Source organism: Arvicola amphibius, chromosome 14 (genome assembly GCF_903992535.2).
Source record: "Arvicola amphibius chromosome 14, mArvAmp1.2, whole genome shotgun sequence".
Lineage (NCBI taxonomy): Eukaryota > Metazoa > Chordata > Mammalia > Rodentia > Cricetidae > Arvicola > Arvicola amphibius.
The window spans coordinates 1,285,486-1,303,521 of record NC_052060.1 but is presented as its reverse complement, the minus strand read 5'-3'; the positions used below and the strand labels follow the sequence as shown (position 1 = coordinate 1,303,521).

Genomic DNA, 18,036 nt, shown 5'->3' with positions numbered 1-18,036 from the left:
CCTGCCTTACAGCCGCAACTGTGACACCTGCTGGCCAATCAAAATTATTACACCTACAACAATTTTCTGAAAATTATAACGTAGGTAAGTTAATTTGATTAATAAATAAATAAATTTGAAAATTGTAACCCAACCCCAAGATAATTTCAGATAATATTACCATCAGGATTTTTTTTGGTTTTTCTTTTTTTTTAAATTTATTTATTTATTTATTATGTATACAACAGTCTGCCTGCCTCCATGTATGCCTGCAGGCCAGAAGAGGGCGCCAGATCTCATTACAGATGGTTGTGAGCCACCATGTGGTTGCTGGGAATTGAACTCAGGTCCTCTGAAAGAACAGTCAGTGCTCTTAACTGCTGAGCCATCTCTCCAGCCTCCCCCCCCCCTTTTTTTTTGGTTTTTCAAGACAGGGTTTTGCTGTGTTGCTTTGGAGACTATCCTGGAACTAGTTCTTATAGGCCTGGAACTCACAGAGATCCGCCTGCCTCTGCCTCCCGAGTGCTAGGATTAAAGGCATGTGCCACCACTGCCCAGCACCATCCAGGAATTTAACAACCTTTTTCTTTCTAATATGGATCGATTTCTTCAAGAGCTATATGACCTACCTGGTACATATATTTTTGTGGCCATGGTGGCTATTAGTTTTGTTATTCATATTATATTCTTAAAGAAATGGTTTGCTAACAGAGTCAAGAATGAGAAACTTTTAGAAATGATACAGTCTTTACAGACTGGTAATGAGAAGTTAGCTGAAAGGATTCATACTGTTGAAATTGACAATCAAAATATGTTGGCCGGGCGGTGGTGGCGCACACCTTTAATCCCAGAGGAGGCAGAGGTAGGTGGATCTCTGTGAGTTCAAGGCCAGCCTGGTCTACAAGAGCTAGTCCCAGGACAGGCTCCAAAGCTACAGAGAAACCCTGTCTCAAAAAACCAAAAAAAAGTCTGTTAAAAAGTTATGAGAAGCTAGCAGATAGAACATCCCCCCAGGAAGGCAATCTATACACCATCCAAATAATCTCTAGGGATGAGAAGATATCATTAATGGAAAGATTGAAAATCTTGGAATTACATGTGCAGAATGAGAACATGAAATTAATTGATTTGATGAAATTATTAGGTATATTCACAGGTCAAGAGATTCAGGCTTCACAAGACAGTGATAAAAAGATTTGAATTGACTGCGGAACTTGTCAGAACTGATAAGCAAGGAGAGGAGGTACAGACAAGGGATCTAACATCACCAGTACCTCTCAGAGTCAGAGATGACTTACCAAGAGTTTTGGCTACTTATCCTGTTACTACCTTTGAAAAGCCAGGAAATAATACCCAAAAGAATATGCATAATGTAAATGGGAGCCTATATGTATGAAAGATCTAAAAGACATTAAGCAAGCAGTAGTATCTCTGACATGCATTCACCATATGTTAGGGAGTTAGTAAAGACATGGACTTCAAGAAATAAGGTTATGGGCTGGAGAGGTGGCTCAGAGGTTAAGAGTACTGACTGCTCTTCCAGAGGTCCTGAGTTCAATTCCCAGCAACCACATGTGCTCACAACCATCTGCAATGAGATCTGGTGCCCTCTTTGGGCCTGCAGGCATACATGGAGTCAGAACAATGTATACATAAAAATAAATAAAATCTAAAAAAAAAAGAAATAAGGTTATGGGCTGGAGAGGTGGCTCAAAGGTTAAGAGCACTGACTATTCTTCTAGAGGTCCTGAGTTCAATTCCCAGCAACTACATGGTGGCTCACAACCATCTATAATGAGATCTAGTGCCCTCTTCTTGTCTGTAGGCACACATACAGACAGAACACTGTATACATAATAAATACATAAATAAATCTTAAGAAAAAATAGAGTTTACTCCACATCATTGACTTCAATTAGTCTCAGTGGTGCTAGAAGATGGGCCACAGTTACAGTGGAAATGATATTGGAAAAAGGAGGCTAAAACCTGGAACATCAAGGTAGAGCCAGAGGATTTGGGGCCTCTCATGATCAAATTCTTGGTGAGGACCATTATGCTGACCCAGATAGTCAAGCTATATACAATGAACACATCTTGTCCCTATGTCATACAGCAGCCTTGAATGCTTGGGACAAGATTCAAGAACTAGGAAGAAGAATTGAATAATATACTAAGGTCATACAAGGCCAAAGAGAACCCTTTAGTGACTTTTTACAAAGATTAACTAAAGTTGTACAACTAGGGATAACAGATCCAGAAGCTAGATGAGTACTTATTGAATCTCTGGCTTTGAAAATGCCAATTTAGAATGTGAAAAGATACTTGGGCCTTTAAAGGTCAGATCAACACCAATGGATGAATGGATTCTGCACACAGCCAATGTTGAGTCATTTGACTATAATACTGAAGGTTGGGTAGGAGAAGCAATTTCCAAAGGAATGAAGAGACATCAAAATACCAAATTGCAGGGAGCCGATTTGCCGGCCACCATCACAAGATGGCGCTGAGCCCCTGCAGCGCCGAGTAAACAACTCCATATTAGGCAAGGCTCTAGACAGAACCTCCCGCAGGCACGACCCGTGTCCATTCCCCCTATATAAGCAGCCTCTGCTTCGTCCACGGGGCCCCTCGCTTCCAGCTTTCCCTTTAACCAAGAGGCTCCAATAAAGCGTGATTTGAGAAGAATCCTCGACTCGGTGGTCGTTCTTCCCTGCTGGGCAGGGGGGTTCACCGCAACTGGTGCCAGAACCCCGGAACGCTGGAACGCCGGGGCATCTTTTGGTCACCAGGCGAGGGGCCTGTAGGAGGATTCAGAACTCGACACGCGGGGCAGCGCGTCGGTAAGCAAGTCTCCCAGGTATAATGATTGCTGGAGTTGAGCCCTGGAGTGTTCTGCTTGTAAAAAACCATACTGCTGCCGGGTGGTGGTGGTGCACGCCTTTAATCCCAGCACTCGGGAGGCAGAGGCAGGCGGATCTCTGAGTTCAAGGCCAGCCTGGTCTACAAGAGCTAGTTCCAGGACAGGCTCTAGAAACTACAGGGAAACCCTGTCTCGAAAAACCAAAACAAACAAACAAACAAACAAACAAACAAAAACCATACTGCTCTGGCTGATAGAATAATCATGAAGAATGAATCAAAAATTCCAATAAAGGGGCTGGAGAGATGGCTCAGAGATTAAGAGCATTGCCTGCTCTTCCAAAGGTCCTGAGTTTAATTCCCAGCAACCATATGGTGGCTCACAACCATCTGTAAGAGATCTGGTGCCCTCTTCTGGCCTGCAGGCATACACACAGACAGAATATTGTATATATAATAAATAAAAAATTTCAATAGAAAATAGGAGACATATATTTTGCCAACTTCTATAAATGAACAAAGACCAAAGCTGAGAGTGCAAATAAATAACATTATAATGGAAGGATTATTAGACACAGGTGCAGATGAGACTATTATTACTCCAGAATCTTGGCATCTGAATTGACCTCTTCAAGAGGCAGGCGTTCAATTAATAGGAATTGGAACCCTATCTCAAGTAAAACAAAGCGTGAGATTGGTTGAATGCATAGGGATAGAAGGACAGAGAGGAAGGCTAAGGCCATATGTGGCTAATGTAGCAGTGAATCTATGGGGTCATGACCTGTTACAAAAATGGAATACCCAGATTAACATTCCTGCAGTCCGAGAAACTCGTGTTTCTAGGAAGAATATTATAAGGTACTATAAAAAACAGACACTGACCAGTCAGGCTGTACACAGAACAACTAGAAAACCTTCAGAGGTACCAATGGCCCTACTTTTAAAATGAATAACTAAGAAACCTGTATGGGTTAAACAATGGCCTTTAACAATAGAGAAACTGAAAGCTTTAGAACAGCTGGTATAGGAGCGACTAGATGCTGAACATATTGAAGAATCTACCAGCACTTGTTGAATTCTCCTGTATTTGTTGTTAAAACAAAATCTGGAAAATGGAGAATGGTAACAGATCTAAGAGCTGTCAACAAGGTACTTCAACCTATGGGCCTTCTAAAATCTGGAATTCCTTTGCCTTCCCTATTGCCTGAAGGATGGACTCATAGTTATTGATTTAAAAAGATTGTTTCTTCACTTATCTTTGCAAGAAAAAGACAGAGAAAAATATGCCTTCACAGTGCCTTCTTAAAATAAGTCTCAGCCTACTGAAAGATATCAATGGAGGATCCTCCCAAAGGGAGTGCTCAGTAGCCCCACCCTGTGTTAATATTTGGTAAGTCAGTCATTGGTAATAATATGTAAGAATTTCCTGATTCTATAAGTTTACCATTATAAAAATGACATTTTGCTATCTGATTCAAATTTAGATACACTAGAAAGAATGCTTGAAGAAGTAAAGAAAGTTTTACCTTGTTGGGAATTATAAATTGCTCATGAAAAAATACAAAGAGGAGATTCTGTCAATTTCCTAGGTTATAAAATAGGTTTACAGAAAATTAGAACACAAAAAGCACATATCAGGAGAGACCAGTTGCAGACTCTTAATGACTTCCAAAGATTGCTAAGAGACATTTCCAGTCTATGGCCCACTTCTAGGATAAAACCTGATGAAATAATTTATTTAAACAAAACCTTAGATGGTGACAAAGACTTAAATAGTTGCAGGGAATTATCAGCTGAAACTGAGAAATAATTGACTTTGACTGAAGAAAAATTACAGGAGGCACATGTGGATCGTATGGATCTGAATCTTAACTGCATTCTGGTCATATTACCATCCGTAGTCCCCTACAAGAAATTTAATGCAGAGGGAAGATATTATTTTAGAATGGATATTTTTCAATACTACTACTGTGAGTAGGTTTTATTTTAAGAAATAAATAACAGTCGATACAAAATGTTTGCTTCAAAAAGTATTTCACACTTCTAAGGGAAAGGTAATCAATAATGAACATTTCCCTCGTTCAGTGTTTCTAATGTTTATAGGGGTTTGGGGTAAGTTTCATAGTCACTGAGCAGTTTTGAAAGGTAGGCTTCATGACCCCTTTGACTTCATGCTTTTAAATGACAGGACAAATTATTTTATTCAAATTATGTTTTTCAAAAGAGAGGGTTCGGTGCCAGTTGTCTCTGAAAGCTTTCATACCATTTCACATTTGCTGGGATGAACATTTCAGATGGATTTAGTGTCATCTGGGCCTGAGAGAGAGAAAATGATGAAGCACAATTGTAGAAGTTGTCCAACATCTGTGCAAACTGTGTGAAGGAGTCAGACGAGGACACAGCAGCACTGCCCACAGGAGTCTGCTGAGCCAGACTGTCCAACACCTCCTCCGAAATGCCAGTCTGAGCCACAGATGGGGTCCGCACAATATTCATGGCTCCAAATGGGTGCTGGCTTCCTTCGCCAGCCTCCCGGCCACCAGGCAGCCAAACATGGCAGCGCCCAAGACGTCTCTGCTTGGCCAGCGGGCACCTCAGGCAGGAGACCAGGAATTCCACTGCCACTGTCCTAATTGAATTCAAGAACCTTCCAGAATTTTCTAGAATGGATCTTTTTACCACATAAGCTGAGTAAAAAATTAAAAACTTATGTGGAAAAAGTCTCTGAATTAATTATAAAAGGTAAATTGAGACTTGAGACTTTGTCAACTAGCAGGTATAGACCCAGCAGAGATTATAGTACCTACTGATGAAATTAAAAAAATTATGGTAAGAAAATAAACCCTGGCAAAGAGCTTGTAGTAATTTTCAAAAATATTTATTTATTTATTATGTATACAATATTCTGTCTGTGTGTATGCCTGCAGACCAGAAGAGGGCATCAGATCTCATTTCAGATGGTTGTGAGCCACCATGTGGTTGCTGGGAATTGAACTCAGGACCTTTGGAAGAGCAGGCAATGCTCTTAACCACTGAGCCATCTCTCCAGCCCCTTGTAGTAATTTTTTGGGAGCGATTAACAACTACCCCAAAAGCGAGAGAATTCAGCTTATAAAGAGAACTTGCTGGATCCTTTCTTGCATTGTATGGGACACACAAATAACTAGAGCCCCTATATTCTATACTGATGCAAATAAATTAGGAAAGGCAGGTTACAAATCAGAAATTTGAGTAAGATGGGGCAAAGTCCTCATGATTCCATCTAAAAGTCAGAATTATATGCTATTCTCATGGTACTTAGGGATTTTAAAGAACCTCTCAACGTAGTTACTGATTCTCAATATGCAGAAAGAGTTGTTTTGCATATTGAAACCACTGAATTTATACCAGATCATACAGAATTGACTTCATTATTCTTTCAGGTTCAAGATATAATCAGGAATAGGCTTTGTCCTGTATCCAATCCCATACGGGTATGCCAGGTCCTCTAGCACAAGGTAATGCAGAAATTGATACATTATTGATTGGAAATGTGCTGAAGACCTCAGAACTTCATAAAAGACATCATGTCAATAGCAAAGTTTTTAAAAAGGACTTTTCTATTACATGGCAACAAGCCAAGGAGATTATAAGGAGATGCCCTACTTACTCTTTATATAACCAAACACCACTGCAGGAAGCAATCCAAAGAATACTCAAAGGAATAAAATCTGGCAGATGGATATGTTCCACTTTGTAGAATTTGGAAAATTAAAATATGCACACCACACCATTAATACCTATTCAGGTTTTCATGAATAGTGGGCAACTGCTTTGAGTTTAGAAAAGGCTGATTTGATAATCACACATGTACTAGAAGTTATGGCCATCATGGGTATACCTGCACAAATAAAGACAGATAATGGTTCAGCATAATCTCTAAGAAAATGAAATTGTTTTTTGATTATTATAATATAAACCATGTTATAGGTATACCACACAATCCTACAGGTCAAGCAGTTATAGAAAGATCAAATTGAACTATAAAGGATATGTTAAACAAATAGAAAGGGATGAAAAATACCCCCAGTGCTAGATTGCATAGTGCTTTATTAACCTTAAATTTTCTTAATGCTAATGAGAAAGAAACAACGGCTGCAGAGAGACATTGGATAATAGAATTAAATCAGCCGGTTTATTTCAAGGTTGTGTTGACCTCACAATGGAAACCTTAGGAGATGTGCTACAGTGGGGAAGGGGTTTCACTCTTGTTTCCACAGGAGAAGAAAAGTTATGGATACCATAAACATTAATGAAGATTCTGTTTGGAAAGGAGAAACCCCTGATAAAGAGAAATGATAGCTCATCCACAGAGGTCCATAGGTTGTAAGGAAACCTCATAATGGTTAAGGCAGGGTTCTGTTCTTGTCTTTACAGAAAAATACTCATCTTCAATAAGTCAAGAGACCTTGGACATCTAGATGCTTAAAGAAGAAAAGATAGCTATCCAGAAAGAATCACCAAATAAAGAGAAGTCTGACTTATGGTAGCAATATCCTCTGCAGAGTAAGGTCTTATTGACAGACATATAATGGTAGTCATCAGTTATTAAAAACCACAGCTGGCTTTGGAGTTGGATGGTGGCTGTCCTTCTCTAAATCCAAGCATGTTGTTAAAAGAAAAACTCCGAGTTTCTGTCTCATATCAGGAGCCACCTGGTGTGGGGCAGAAGGAAGATAAAATCTAGGGAGTGCTATTATAAAAACTATGTGTTCACAAAGTTTTACTTCTCCCCAAACCTATTTTTGTCTCTATGGTATTTTTCATTGAATATATGTCTATACGAATAATGTTTAAGCTTTCCACAATGAACAATAAATTTTCCTGCAGCTAACTTTGAAGTCTCCAGAAAGAAGATGGGGCCCCACAACAATGATTCCACCTGGTTGATATGCCATTATGCTGATAGCACCACTTAAAATTGGTTTTGGGTTACAAACTGCTCAAAATGATTCCAACTTGACAAGCTGAGATGGTGCACCTTCTTACAACATTCTGGCCAGAACTTCAAATAAGAACTTCAGAAAAACCCTACCGACTACTCAGAGACTATCTGCAATTGTGCCAGACAATAATCTTGAAATTTAACAATTATTTTAGTTTTTACAGAATCCCATAGAAATATCATTACCCCCATGACAGCTGGAAGAAATTGTAGAAGGTAACGTCCCCTCTCCCAACAAAGTTTTTCCTCAGGGTTAGGGACATCTATATAGGGGTTGGTTATAAGTGGTATAGGGTTGGGGGTGGAAATGAGGTAGGCTGAGGGATCTCTTTTGAAAAAAAAGAAAGGGAATGGATGGGATAATAGGTAGATTATTATTTGTGAAATATTATTTATAGACAATTTACATTGCTATAGATTCCTCTATATTGATACAAATTCAAATTATATTTCTTATATTGAATATGCTCCTACTTCTGTTTACAATATTTGTGCATATTGCATGCATGTATGTTCCTACCTCTGCTTAAGATATTTTATATATTGATGCAATTTTAGGATATATTTATCATATTACAATATACATTTCTACCTCTGATCAAGATACATACACATACAGATTGTTTATATTTTGAGGTCATTGTCCTTATTTGCTGCACAGTTGTTTAAATTGTTTAATTTTTTTAATAAGAAGCCTTAGTCTTTAAGAATTCCAGATCAATAGTCATCCATGTTTGCCATAGTTAGACTAGTCAGGTTCTTTAGATGCATAGAGATTGTTTTCCACATAGATAGATAATCTTTGGACACTTCAAAGAACTGTATGATATAGTATTTAAATACTTAGGGTTCTGTTGACATGAGACACGATTGCTCCTGGCAGCACCACCTATTCCCGAGAATGCTGAGCACTGAAGACACTCCACTTGGAGCTTCTTTTCTTCTTGGCAAAACTAAGCTTTGGGCAAGGAACTGCCCATGCCTTGACCACTGACAAAATGCACAGTGTCCAGACTGGATAAGCAGGATACAAGCAAGAAGCCTTCCCAACCATCCAAGCCAGGGTAAGACAGATTTTCAAAATTCCTACCTCTGAAAATGGTCTGTCAGTTACTCTCGGCCTCAGCCAAAGTTGGCAGCCCCAGTGCTGCAAATGACTGGGTGACTGCGCAGGCAGCCGGTTGTCTCTGTCATTTATTGCACCTTTTGGGAGTTGCCTGATTGCACTTCCTGTTTATTCAAGTAATATTATTTCCCTTCTCAGTCTTTGATGGGGTTGAAGGCTAGATCGTCATAGTTACTTTCCTCTCATGACTTAGCCAAGCTATTTTTAATATAAGACTTAGACTCCTTAGGATAGGATAACTATCGAAACATTTAGCATATATTTCTTATTTGATGTTGTTCATGCTGGTTGTAATTCTAATTTTTTAAAAAGATTTATTTATTATGTATACAATATTCTCAGTATTCTGTCTGCATGTATGCCTGCAGGCCAGAAGAGGGCACCAGATCTCATTACAGATGGTTGTGAGCCACCATGCAGTTGCTGGGAATTGAACTCAGGACCTTTGTAAGAGCAGGCACTGCTCTTAACCGCTGAGCCATCTCTCCAGCCCCATAATTCTAATTTTTATGTATGTTTTTGTCTTTTTTCCCTGTACAATACTTGATATTTTTTCTTATTGTATATAGTTTTATATTAGGCTTAGAACTCTCTTATTTAGACAAAAGGGGGAGGTGTTGTGAAAATTCCTTCAGCCAATGATCTTTAAAATACCGGCCTGCTTGGGCATGGTCTCAGGTACTATAAGTGCAGATGAAAAGCATGCGTGGCCTCTTTGCTGCTGGATTCGGTTCCAGTTCCCAGTGCACACAGAGGACTGCAGTTTGCTGCCCTTACTGTGAGTTTATCCGCAAATAAATGAACCTTTGTTATCTTCCATTCCAGGCTACGGTGGAACTCTTCAGGACTACTACAGAGTACATTAGTCAGGTGCTCAGAGAGGCTTAGTGGGGGCAAGCACACATCCTGACGCACTCCCTGTCAACATGCCTGCCTATGTGTATGGCATGCATCCTGTGCAAGTGGGGCAGCCAGCCTTACTTACACAAGTCTTACAGGAATGACAGCCCCCAGCGTTCTGTGAAGTTATTTGTCCTTGGGCATGTGAGGCGTACAGGTTAAAGGCATTTTTGTTTTATAGATTTCTTAAGCATAGTAATTTAAACTTATAACATTAGTTCTCTCACTCTCCTTGACAGATATCCATGGCTCTGACATCTCCAACACCTCAGAGTCTCCAATACAATCTCAGCTTCACTATTGATTCCTGCAATGGCCACCCGGGGTCACCATGCCAGACCCGGGGTCACCATGCCAGGCCTCTCCTGCCACATGTCCTGCCTCAGCACATCTCCTTAACAAGAGAGGAAGATTTCCATTGACTATGTATTTTTTTTTTTTTTTTTTTTTTTTGGTTTTTCGAGACAGGGTTTCCCTGTAGTTTCTAGAGCCTGTCCTGGAACTAGCTCTTGTAGACCAGGCTGGCCTCGAACTCAGAGATCCGCCTGCCTCTGCCTCCCGAGTGCTGGGATTAAAGGCGTGCGCCACCACCGCCCGGCTGTATTTTTTTTTTTTTAACTAGTGTATCTTTCATGACTCCAGAGTAAGAACCGTGTGGAGGACACTTTCAAGCTTGGCTCCCCAGCTGGGTTAGATGCTAGCCCCTGGAGCTTGGCTCCCCAGCTGGGTTAGATGATGCTAGCCCCTGGAGCTTGGCTCCCCAGCTGGGTTAGATGATGCTAGCCCGATTGAGCTTGGCTTCCCAGTTGGGTTAGATGCTAGCCCCTGGAGCTTGGCTCCCCAGCTGGGTTAGATGATGCTAGCTCCATTGAGCTTGGCTTCCCAGCTGGGTTAGATGATGCTAGCCCCATTGAGCTTGGCTCCTGAGATGGGTTAGGAGCTAGCCCCTTTGAGTCACTTCTCCACCTGTTCTCATTTGTTGATTCTTAGGAGTAGAAAATTGTAATGAGTCTCTTTCTGTCCTGCCAACCAATTCTCAGATAATGATGTGGAGACTTATTTTAATTAGAAAGCTCAGCCTATAGCTTAGTCTTGTTCCTAATTAGCTCTTATATCTTAAATTGTCGGGGTTGGAGCCAGCCCGGACCTAAATTATTTATTGAACCATAGGGGAGGCATGGGAATAATTGAGGCACAACTTACATGGCTTTATCGGGAGGGAGTTTTCAGGGATCCCACATGAAATCCTGAATTCACATTCTAAAAATCACCCGTGTTTATTCTCTAAATCACCCGTGTTTATTCTCTAAACAGCTTTTGTACCAAAACGTAAACTTTGAGGGGAATTCATTCGCGTTCTGTCTCCTAGGTGGCTGGGAGAGTGGTGAGGTCACGTCCACGCCTGTGTCCATTTCATCTTCCTGTCTGTTTCCTGCTCTGCCTGCTCCGCCTGGTAGACCGAGTTAACCTCTTTCCCAGGCCACCTCCCCAATTACAAAGGAGGAGCAGAGCAACATTAGCATATCCTGACCTTTGTTTAGGATGGGGTCAGTTCGTCTGGAAAGGCTAGGTGATCACCTCCTGTATGGCAGGTGCAAACTATGGTCTGAAATTCTGACCGCCATACAGTGTAGAAAGGTGGGCCTGTACAATATGGGCCCTACATTAAATTAATGCATATTTTTTTGATCTATATCCTACCACATGGTTCTTTAACTTTCTTTCATTCTGTACTTGTTCTGCGTCTCCTGGTGTCTCCTGCATGCCTAGATTCCTCTTCCTCTTTCTCTGCCCATATCTCCAGCTTAGCTACTGGCCATTCAGTTCTTCATTAAATCAATCAACCTTGGCAAAAACACATCTTTACAATGTAAATAAATATTCCACAGCAGAAAATTGCTCAGGCCTTTCCTTTCAGAAGCTGGAAGCTTGGCTGATGGAGTGTTCCCTTTCATTTCAAGGCAGATCAGTACCTGGCTTAATCCCTTATCTCTTTCATCACAGCCCTTCGCGCCAGCACTAAATTACCTGGTACTCTGCTCTCCGAACTTTACAATTTGTGTTTCTTCTTGCCCCACTTTGTCTCTTCTATTGTGGACCTGCATGAGAGTGGTCACCAGTGACACTGTAATAGTCAGTTCAGGCTGCTTTGAAATCTCCATCAAAGAAATCTCTACTTTTTAATTTAGCCTCAAGCACGTTCTTAGGGTGGAGGCAGAAAGCAGCCACATTCTCTGGCAATTATCACAGAAATAGAGCAGTTGCTGATACTGTTCTCTCTGAAACCTCAGCTTGGTTTTCCAAGCTCCAGAGAGAATGGCCCTCTAAACTCAGATACAGCACTTAACTGGTTTTCCAGCCCAAAATCTCAAAAGTCTTTCAAATTTCTCAAAATTCACATAGTCGGGTCTATTACAGTAATATCCCATTCCATGTATCAACCTCTGTATTAGTTTTTGTATTAGTTACTTTTCTTTTCTTTTTTCTTTTTCCATTTTTCAAGACAGGGTTTTTTTGTGTAGTCCTGGATGTTCAGAACTCACTTTGTAGACCAAGCTGGCCTTGAACTCAGAGACCCCCTGCCTCTGCCTCCCAAGTGCTGGGACTAATGGCATGCACCACCACTGCCTGGCTTGGTTACTTTTCTATTGCTTTATGAGTGCCCAGGCACTTATAAAATCAAGCATTTACTTGGGCTTACAATTCCAAAGGGTTAGAGGCCATGATGGTGGAGCAGAGGCATGGTGGCAGAACAGCTGAGCTCACATCTTAAACCATAAGTGGGAGGCAGAGAGACCACTCTGGGAACCTCAAACCCCCACTCCCAATGACACAGCTCCTTATCCTTCCTGTTAAGTTGGGAGCATAGCCCCAGGCCCCTCGCATCCATCCCAGCCCCCAGGCCTGAGAGTTGTATTAGTCTGGACTCCAAATCCCAGCATGCCAGGTCCTGGGGGTCAGGACCCCTCCACAGGGTATTTAAGTGAGCTCCCAAAGGTAAAACACAGTGGTCTCTTTCCTCTCCCATTGGTGGTCGCATTGGCAGCCTCCCGGTTCCCCCTCCGGGCCACCCGAGAGTGCAGAATCCCATTAAACCTGGATATATTTTAATTTGGCTTGTTGTGATTTGGCTTGATTGGGATTTTTGCTTCAGCGGAGAGCTCGCATTAGGAAAAATTCCTAACACTTCCCAAATGCTTTACCAACCAGGAACTCAAGGGTTCAAACATATGGGCCTATGAGGGCTCTTCTAATTATTGAGAGCTGTGGTGGAAAGCAAACTGGATTCTGCCACCATTGCATCCTTTGGCTTTCGCCTTACAGTTTCTACTGTGAAGAGACACATGGCCACTAACAGGTTTTATAGCCCTCACCCCACTACATCATAAGTTTCTTTGCCAGATCAAGCCAAATGGAAAAGGTATAGCAACAGATATATTGAGCAAAGCAACTCCCAGGCAGGTTCTCTGGTCTCAGAGATCAAGACCAGAGAAGCCATACCGCCAAATGAAAGCAGGGAGATTTTACAGGTTGTAAACAAGGGGTAATAACATGTCCATTCCAAGCTGGGATTTGTGCCCAAGTATAGTCAAAAGCTGAGCTACACAGAGAAACCCTGTTCCAAAAGGAAAAAAAAGGAAGAAGAGAGAGAGACAGAGAGAGAGGTTTGGTGGGTCCTTTAAGGCAATCAGGTGGTGATTCTCTGAGTCTCACATATGTGGTGATATTTTGTGCTCTAACAAAGAGAGCTTGCATGAAGATCAGAGGGCAGAACTAGCCACTAGTTAACCATAGAGGTTTGGAGGTCTGTACAGACAGACAGGAAGAGACTTGGCTGGGTGGAGAGAGGAATATAAGGCTAAGGCCTCTTTCGGCTGAGGAGTTACTTAGCAAAGTAAGAGTTGGCTGTGGCTTGCTCATTAGTCTCTCTGATCTTTCAGCATTTACTCTGATATCTGGCTCTGGGTTTTTAGTATTATGACCAATTAGAACTCGTGCAACAAACTAGTAAGCCCACTCACAAGCTCCACCTCATTGACTTCCTTAGGCTCTCCCCACCATGGCAAGTCAGTTTTCATATTCCACCTCATCTGTAGTTATTGCTGCAGATGAGCTTCCAGACAGTCTCACATGGGCAGAGTTCACTTTGCTTTTCCTTTTAGTGAGCGTGCTGGTAGAAAAACCATGGAAACCTGAATGTGTGTAAAATGGGTTACATTTATAGTGCATGCCCTTGTGTTAGGATGTCCCCAGGCTCAGACAACACCCTTTTCCCTTGGGTGCAACATAGGCTCCAATGGAATAAATTGCATGCTATTTGTGCTACAGGATAAGGTTGATTGGGAAGCAAAACTGGCCAGTCTGCAGCTCCTGCTCCTGGCAGTAGCCATCAGAACCTCCTCCTCAGTAGGAAGAGAGAAGTAACCCTACAGCTCACAGGACAGGGTCTTGATGTCTGTACCCACATCCTAAATGTCTCCAACAACAGAGGAGCAACTAGCCTTAACTCTGCAGTTACTGTCCTCTGAGCTGACACATGATGGTACTATGGACAGGAGAAACTACTCGAGCCTTCACCTGACTGGTACATACCTGCCTGCTGGTTCAACTCTTTATCCTGGCCTTTAATTCTCTTCTTAGCAGATCTAGTCTCAGTCAGGACCATGAGATCAATACCTGGGTCCTTTGATGTTTACAGTTAATCTATAGGAGTCTGTTTTTAGATTTTTTTGAGACAGAGTTTCCCTGTAGCTTTGGAGCCTGTCCTGGCCTCGAACTCACAGAGATCCACCTGCCTCTGCCTTCCAAGTGCTGGGATTAAAGGCGTGTGCCACCACTGCCCGGCAGGAGTCTGTTTTGTGACAGTCTTTTCCTGGGGAGACATGGCAAACACAGTCTACTTGCCCCAGATGGGGAGCCCACAACAGACCAGAGTATGGATACCACCAAAGTTGAACTTGATAAACCAAAAAGTTTTTTGGAGGTTACTTGCCAGAGCAGAAATGACTCAAAGACAGTTGTATCACCAAAGCCGGCCCCAGCATGGGTGACAGCTCATAAAATCTGGGAACTTAGGGCATCCCAAGAGCCTGCAGCAGCTCAACAAGTTGCAGGGTATCTTTTCCAGGTGGTTCATTTGACCTAAACCTTTACTGGGTAGCTGGCTGGTTTCTGCTTCTTTCAGGAAGCTTGGCTGGTCTCAGGCTTCTTTGTCATGTGTCTAGGAATGGATGATTCTGAACAGTCTTTATTGTTTATTCTTGTGAGGGAGGGGCCTATTGAATCTATTCAGTTTTGGGGGAAATCTTGAAGCTATTTTGAGTTATTTACTTTCTCTCTTAAGGAGCTTCCTTGAAAGATGTTTCATTATAGCAGGAAAGTGAACACAACAGAGTCCTCAGAGGGGGTTCCAAAGAATTTAAGTCTAGAAATCAAATAGCTACGGCATTAAAAAAATACTATTCTGGTATCAACAAAAACCAAGAATGTAAAATAACTGACAAAGATTTATCACTTATGCCAACTGGACGCCAGCAGCTGAGCGACTTGGAGAACAGGATTGCATTTAAAATGATCTAGGCAGCATAAGGAAAGGAGGACAGTACATTTTTATTACCCACAATGCAGTTCCTGAAGGACTAATTGCAGAGACTTTTCAGGTACCCAATGAGTCAGCAGAAAGTTCAGGAGTAAACCACCCTTTTTCTAAGCTAGTTAGCAATAAACCTGAACTATGGGCCAAACATTCTGTAATTAATAAGCCTTTATGTGATTATTTGGGACTGTAAAGCTGGAACAAAAGATAAGCCTCAACCCCATTTACACACTGTAGCTCTGAAGGGAGGGCTTCTCAGATGGAAGTGTTTCAGCTCTGAGGGGGAAGGTTTCCCTGATGCAAGTGTTAACTGCTCTGAAAGGAAAGTCGTCCTGGCAGCTGGAAGGCAAGGAATACCACAAAATGACATCGTACAGCAAACCTCACACAAGAGATTTATTGGGAAAGACACAAGATGGCCACCTCTGCTCCTGGGAGAAGCAGCAGGGAACTGGGAAGGAGATGTTAGGGTCCACAAGAAGTCCCGTAAAAGACTACCAGTCACTCATGCAATCAGCAAGGATGTTTAGTAAAACATTCCAGCATGCAGGGGTCAATCATCTGACTCTGGCGACCCTGGAGAAGCTCACAGCCTCCTTGTAAGTGGGATTAGGAGATTCCAGCTGTGGTTAAGAGTACTTTGAAGTGATTGGGTATAAACCCTTACTGGTACAGGAATCGTTTTATGATTGGCTCATGACATCTGGTCGGCAACTGTGGTTGCGGTGTCAGGGGTCTGTTTGACTGAAAATAGCAAGAACAGCTCCTGCTTGTGACTGGGTAGGACCCTGATTGTCTATCAGACTGGACGACGTATCTCCTGAGGGTCTGGTTGAAGCCAGACTGAGTCAACATAGGATGGTCTTAGCAAACTGGCCCTGTTAGGGTCAGTGCTGTTATAAGAGGGACAGCTGCTTCAGAGACAGGCTGATATTAGGGTTTTGGGGGGAGGAGTTTCCCAGGGTGGAGATTGGTGAGATTTCAAGTCCTGAGTTTAGGGGGAGCTCAGGGATTGGTGGGATTTAGTGCTCAGGGATTTTACCTGGAAGTGGGCTCAGACCTTGTACCCTACACCTAGGAATCATGACTTCAGTTGAATGTTACACAATACGGAAACGGTGGTGACTGCCTACATCCCTGCCTCCTATCGTAATGTGTTACTGCTGAATATCCCAGGACAGGAAAATATGACAATGGCAGTTGAGCTTGAAGAAAGGAGTTACCTGTATTATAAAGAGTGTAAGTACAGCAGAGGGGGAGACTCTGTCTGCTCTATCAAAGGGTTAAATAAGACTTCGGTTGCACCATGGTGGTGTGAGTCTTTAATTTCAGCACTTGGAAGGCAGAGGAAGGAGGATTTCTGTTGCAAGGAGCCGCTTGTTCATCCGGCTGCCCAACACTGAAATAATCACACAGAAACTGTATTAATTAAATCACTGCTTGGCCTATTAGCTCTAGCTTCTTATTGGCTAACTCTTATATTAATTTAACCTATTTCCATTAATCTGTGTATCGCCACATGACGGCTTACCCGCTAAAGTTCCCAGCGTCTGTCTCAGGTGAATCCCTGCTATAAGGTCCAACGCAGTTCCCCTCTCCCCTGCTATAGGTTCAAAGAAGTCCCCTCACCCACTATAGGTCCAAAGCAGTTCTCCCCCTCCCCCCTACTATAAGGTCCAAAGCAGTTTCCCCCCATGCTATAGGTCCAAAGCAGTTTCTTTATTCATTAATAGTAATCACAGCATACAGAGGAAAATCCCACATCAGATTTCTGTGAGTTTGAGGATAGCCTGGCTTACAAATCAAGTTCCAGGACAGCTAGGGCTTTTACACAGAGAAACCCTATCTCAAAAAACAAAACAAAACAAAACAAAACAAAACAAAACAAAAAGACAAAAAAACTACTTCATTTAAAAAATTGTGAAGAAGCCACTTGGCAGAAATTCAAATTCCTCCAGGGTCAGCATATTCAGGTCATTTAATTTCCTGAAATTAAAATATGTGCATAAGGTTTCACCCAATGCTCAAGATCACATTCTGATTACCAGCTGCATACCAACCCTTTGTGTCAGGAATAAAAGATGGGAGAACCGCCCTCTGAGTGTGCTTGCCTGTTTGACTCGGCATGACCACGCTTGCACCCTCTGGCTCAGCAAGCCATGTGCGCACCCTCTGACACGCATGCACTTTCTGGCTCAGCAAGGCCACCCTCTGTAAGTCAGATTCTCTGCCTTGATAAAACACTCTGGATTGTGTGGTATAAAATGAGATATGCTTTAGTTTCCTGGCTCCATAGACTCAATCACACAGAAGCTTTATTAAATATAATACTGTTTGGTCAATGGCCTAGGTATATTCCTAGCTAGTTCTTACATTTTAAATTAACCCATTTCTATTAATCTATATATCACCAAGAGATTGTGGCTTACGGTAAGCCTCTGGTGTCTTTCTCCTTTGCCAAATACATGGCATTTTTCTGATGTTACCTTCTTTGTCCCTATATTCAGCTTACTTCTCCCCCCAGCTATATTCTGCTCTGCCATAGGCCAAAGGAACTTCTTTATTGACCAATGGTAATAAAACATATTCACA

The 18,036-nt window shown here is 42.0% G+C and overlaps 1 protein-coding gene across 1 annotated transcript; it reads right to left on the bottom strand.

The window, feature by feature from the left end:
- Positions 1 to 5,055: 5,055 nt before the first annotated feature.
- Positions 5,056 to 5,334, bottom strand: LOC119801500 (protein Hikeshi-like). Its single transcript, XM_038312135.1, has one exon. It carries the CDS (start codon positions 5,332 to 5,334, stop codon positions 5,056 to 5,058), a length of 279 nt encoding a protein of 92 aa, XP_038168063.1.
- Positions 5,335 to 18,036: the final 12,702 nt, after the last annotated feature.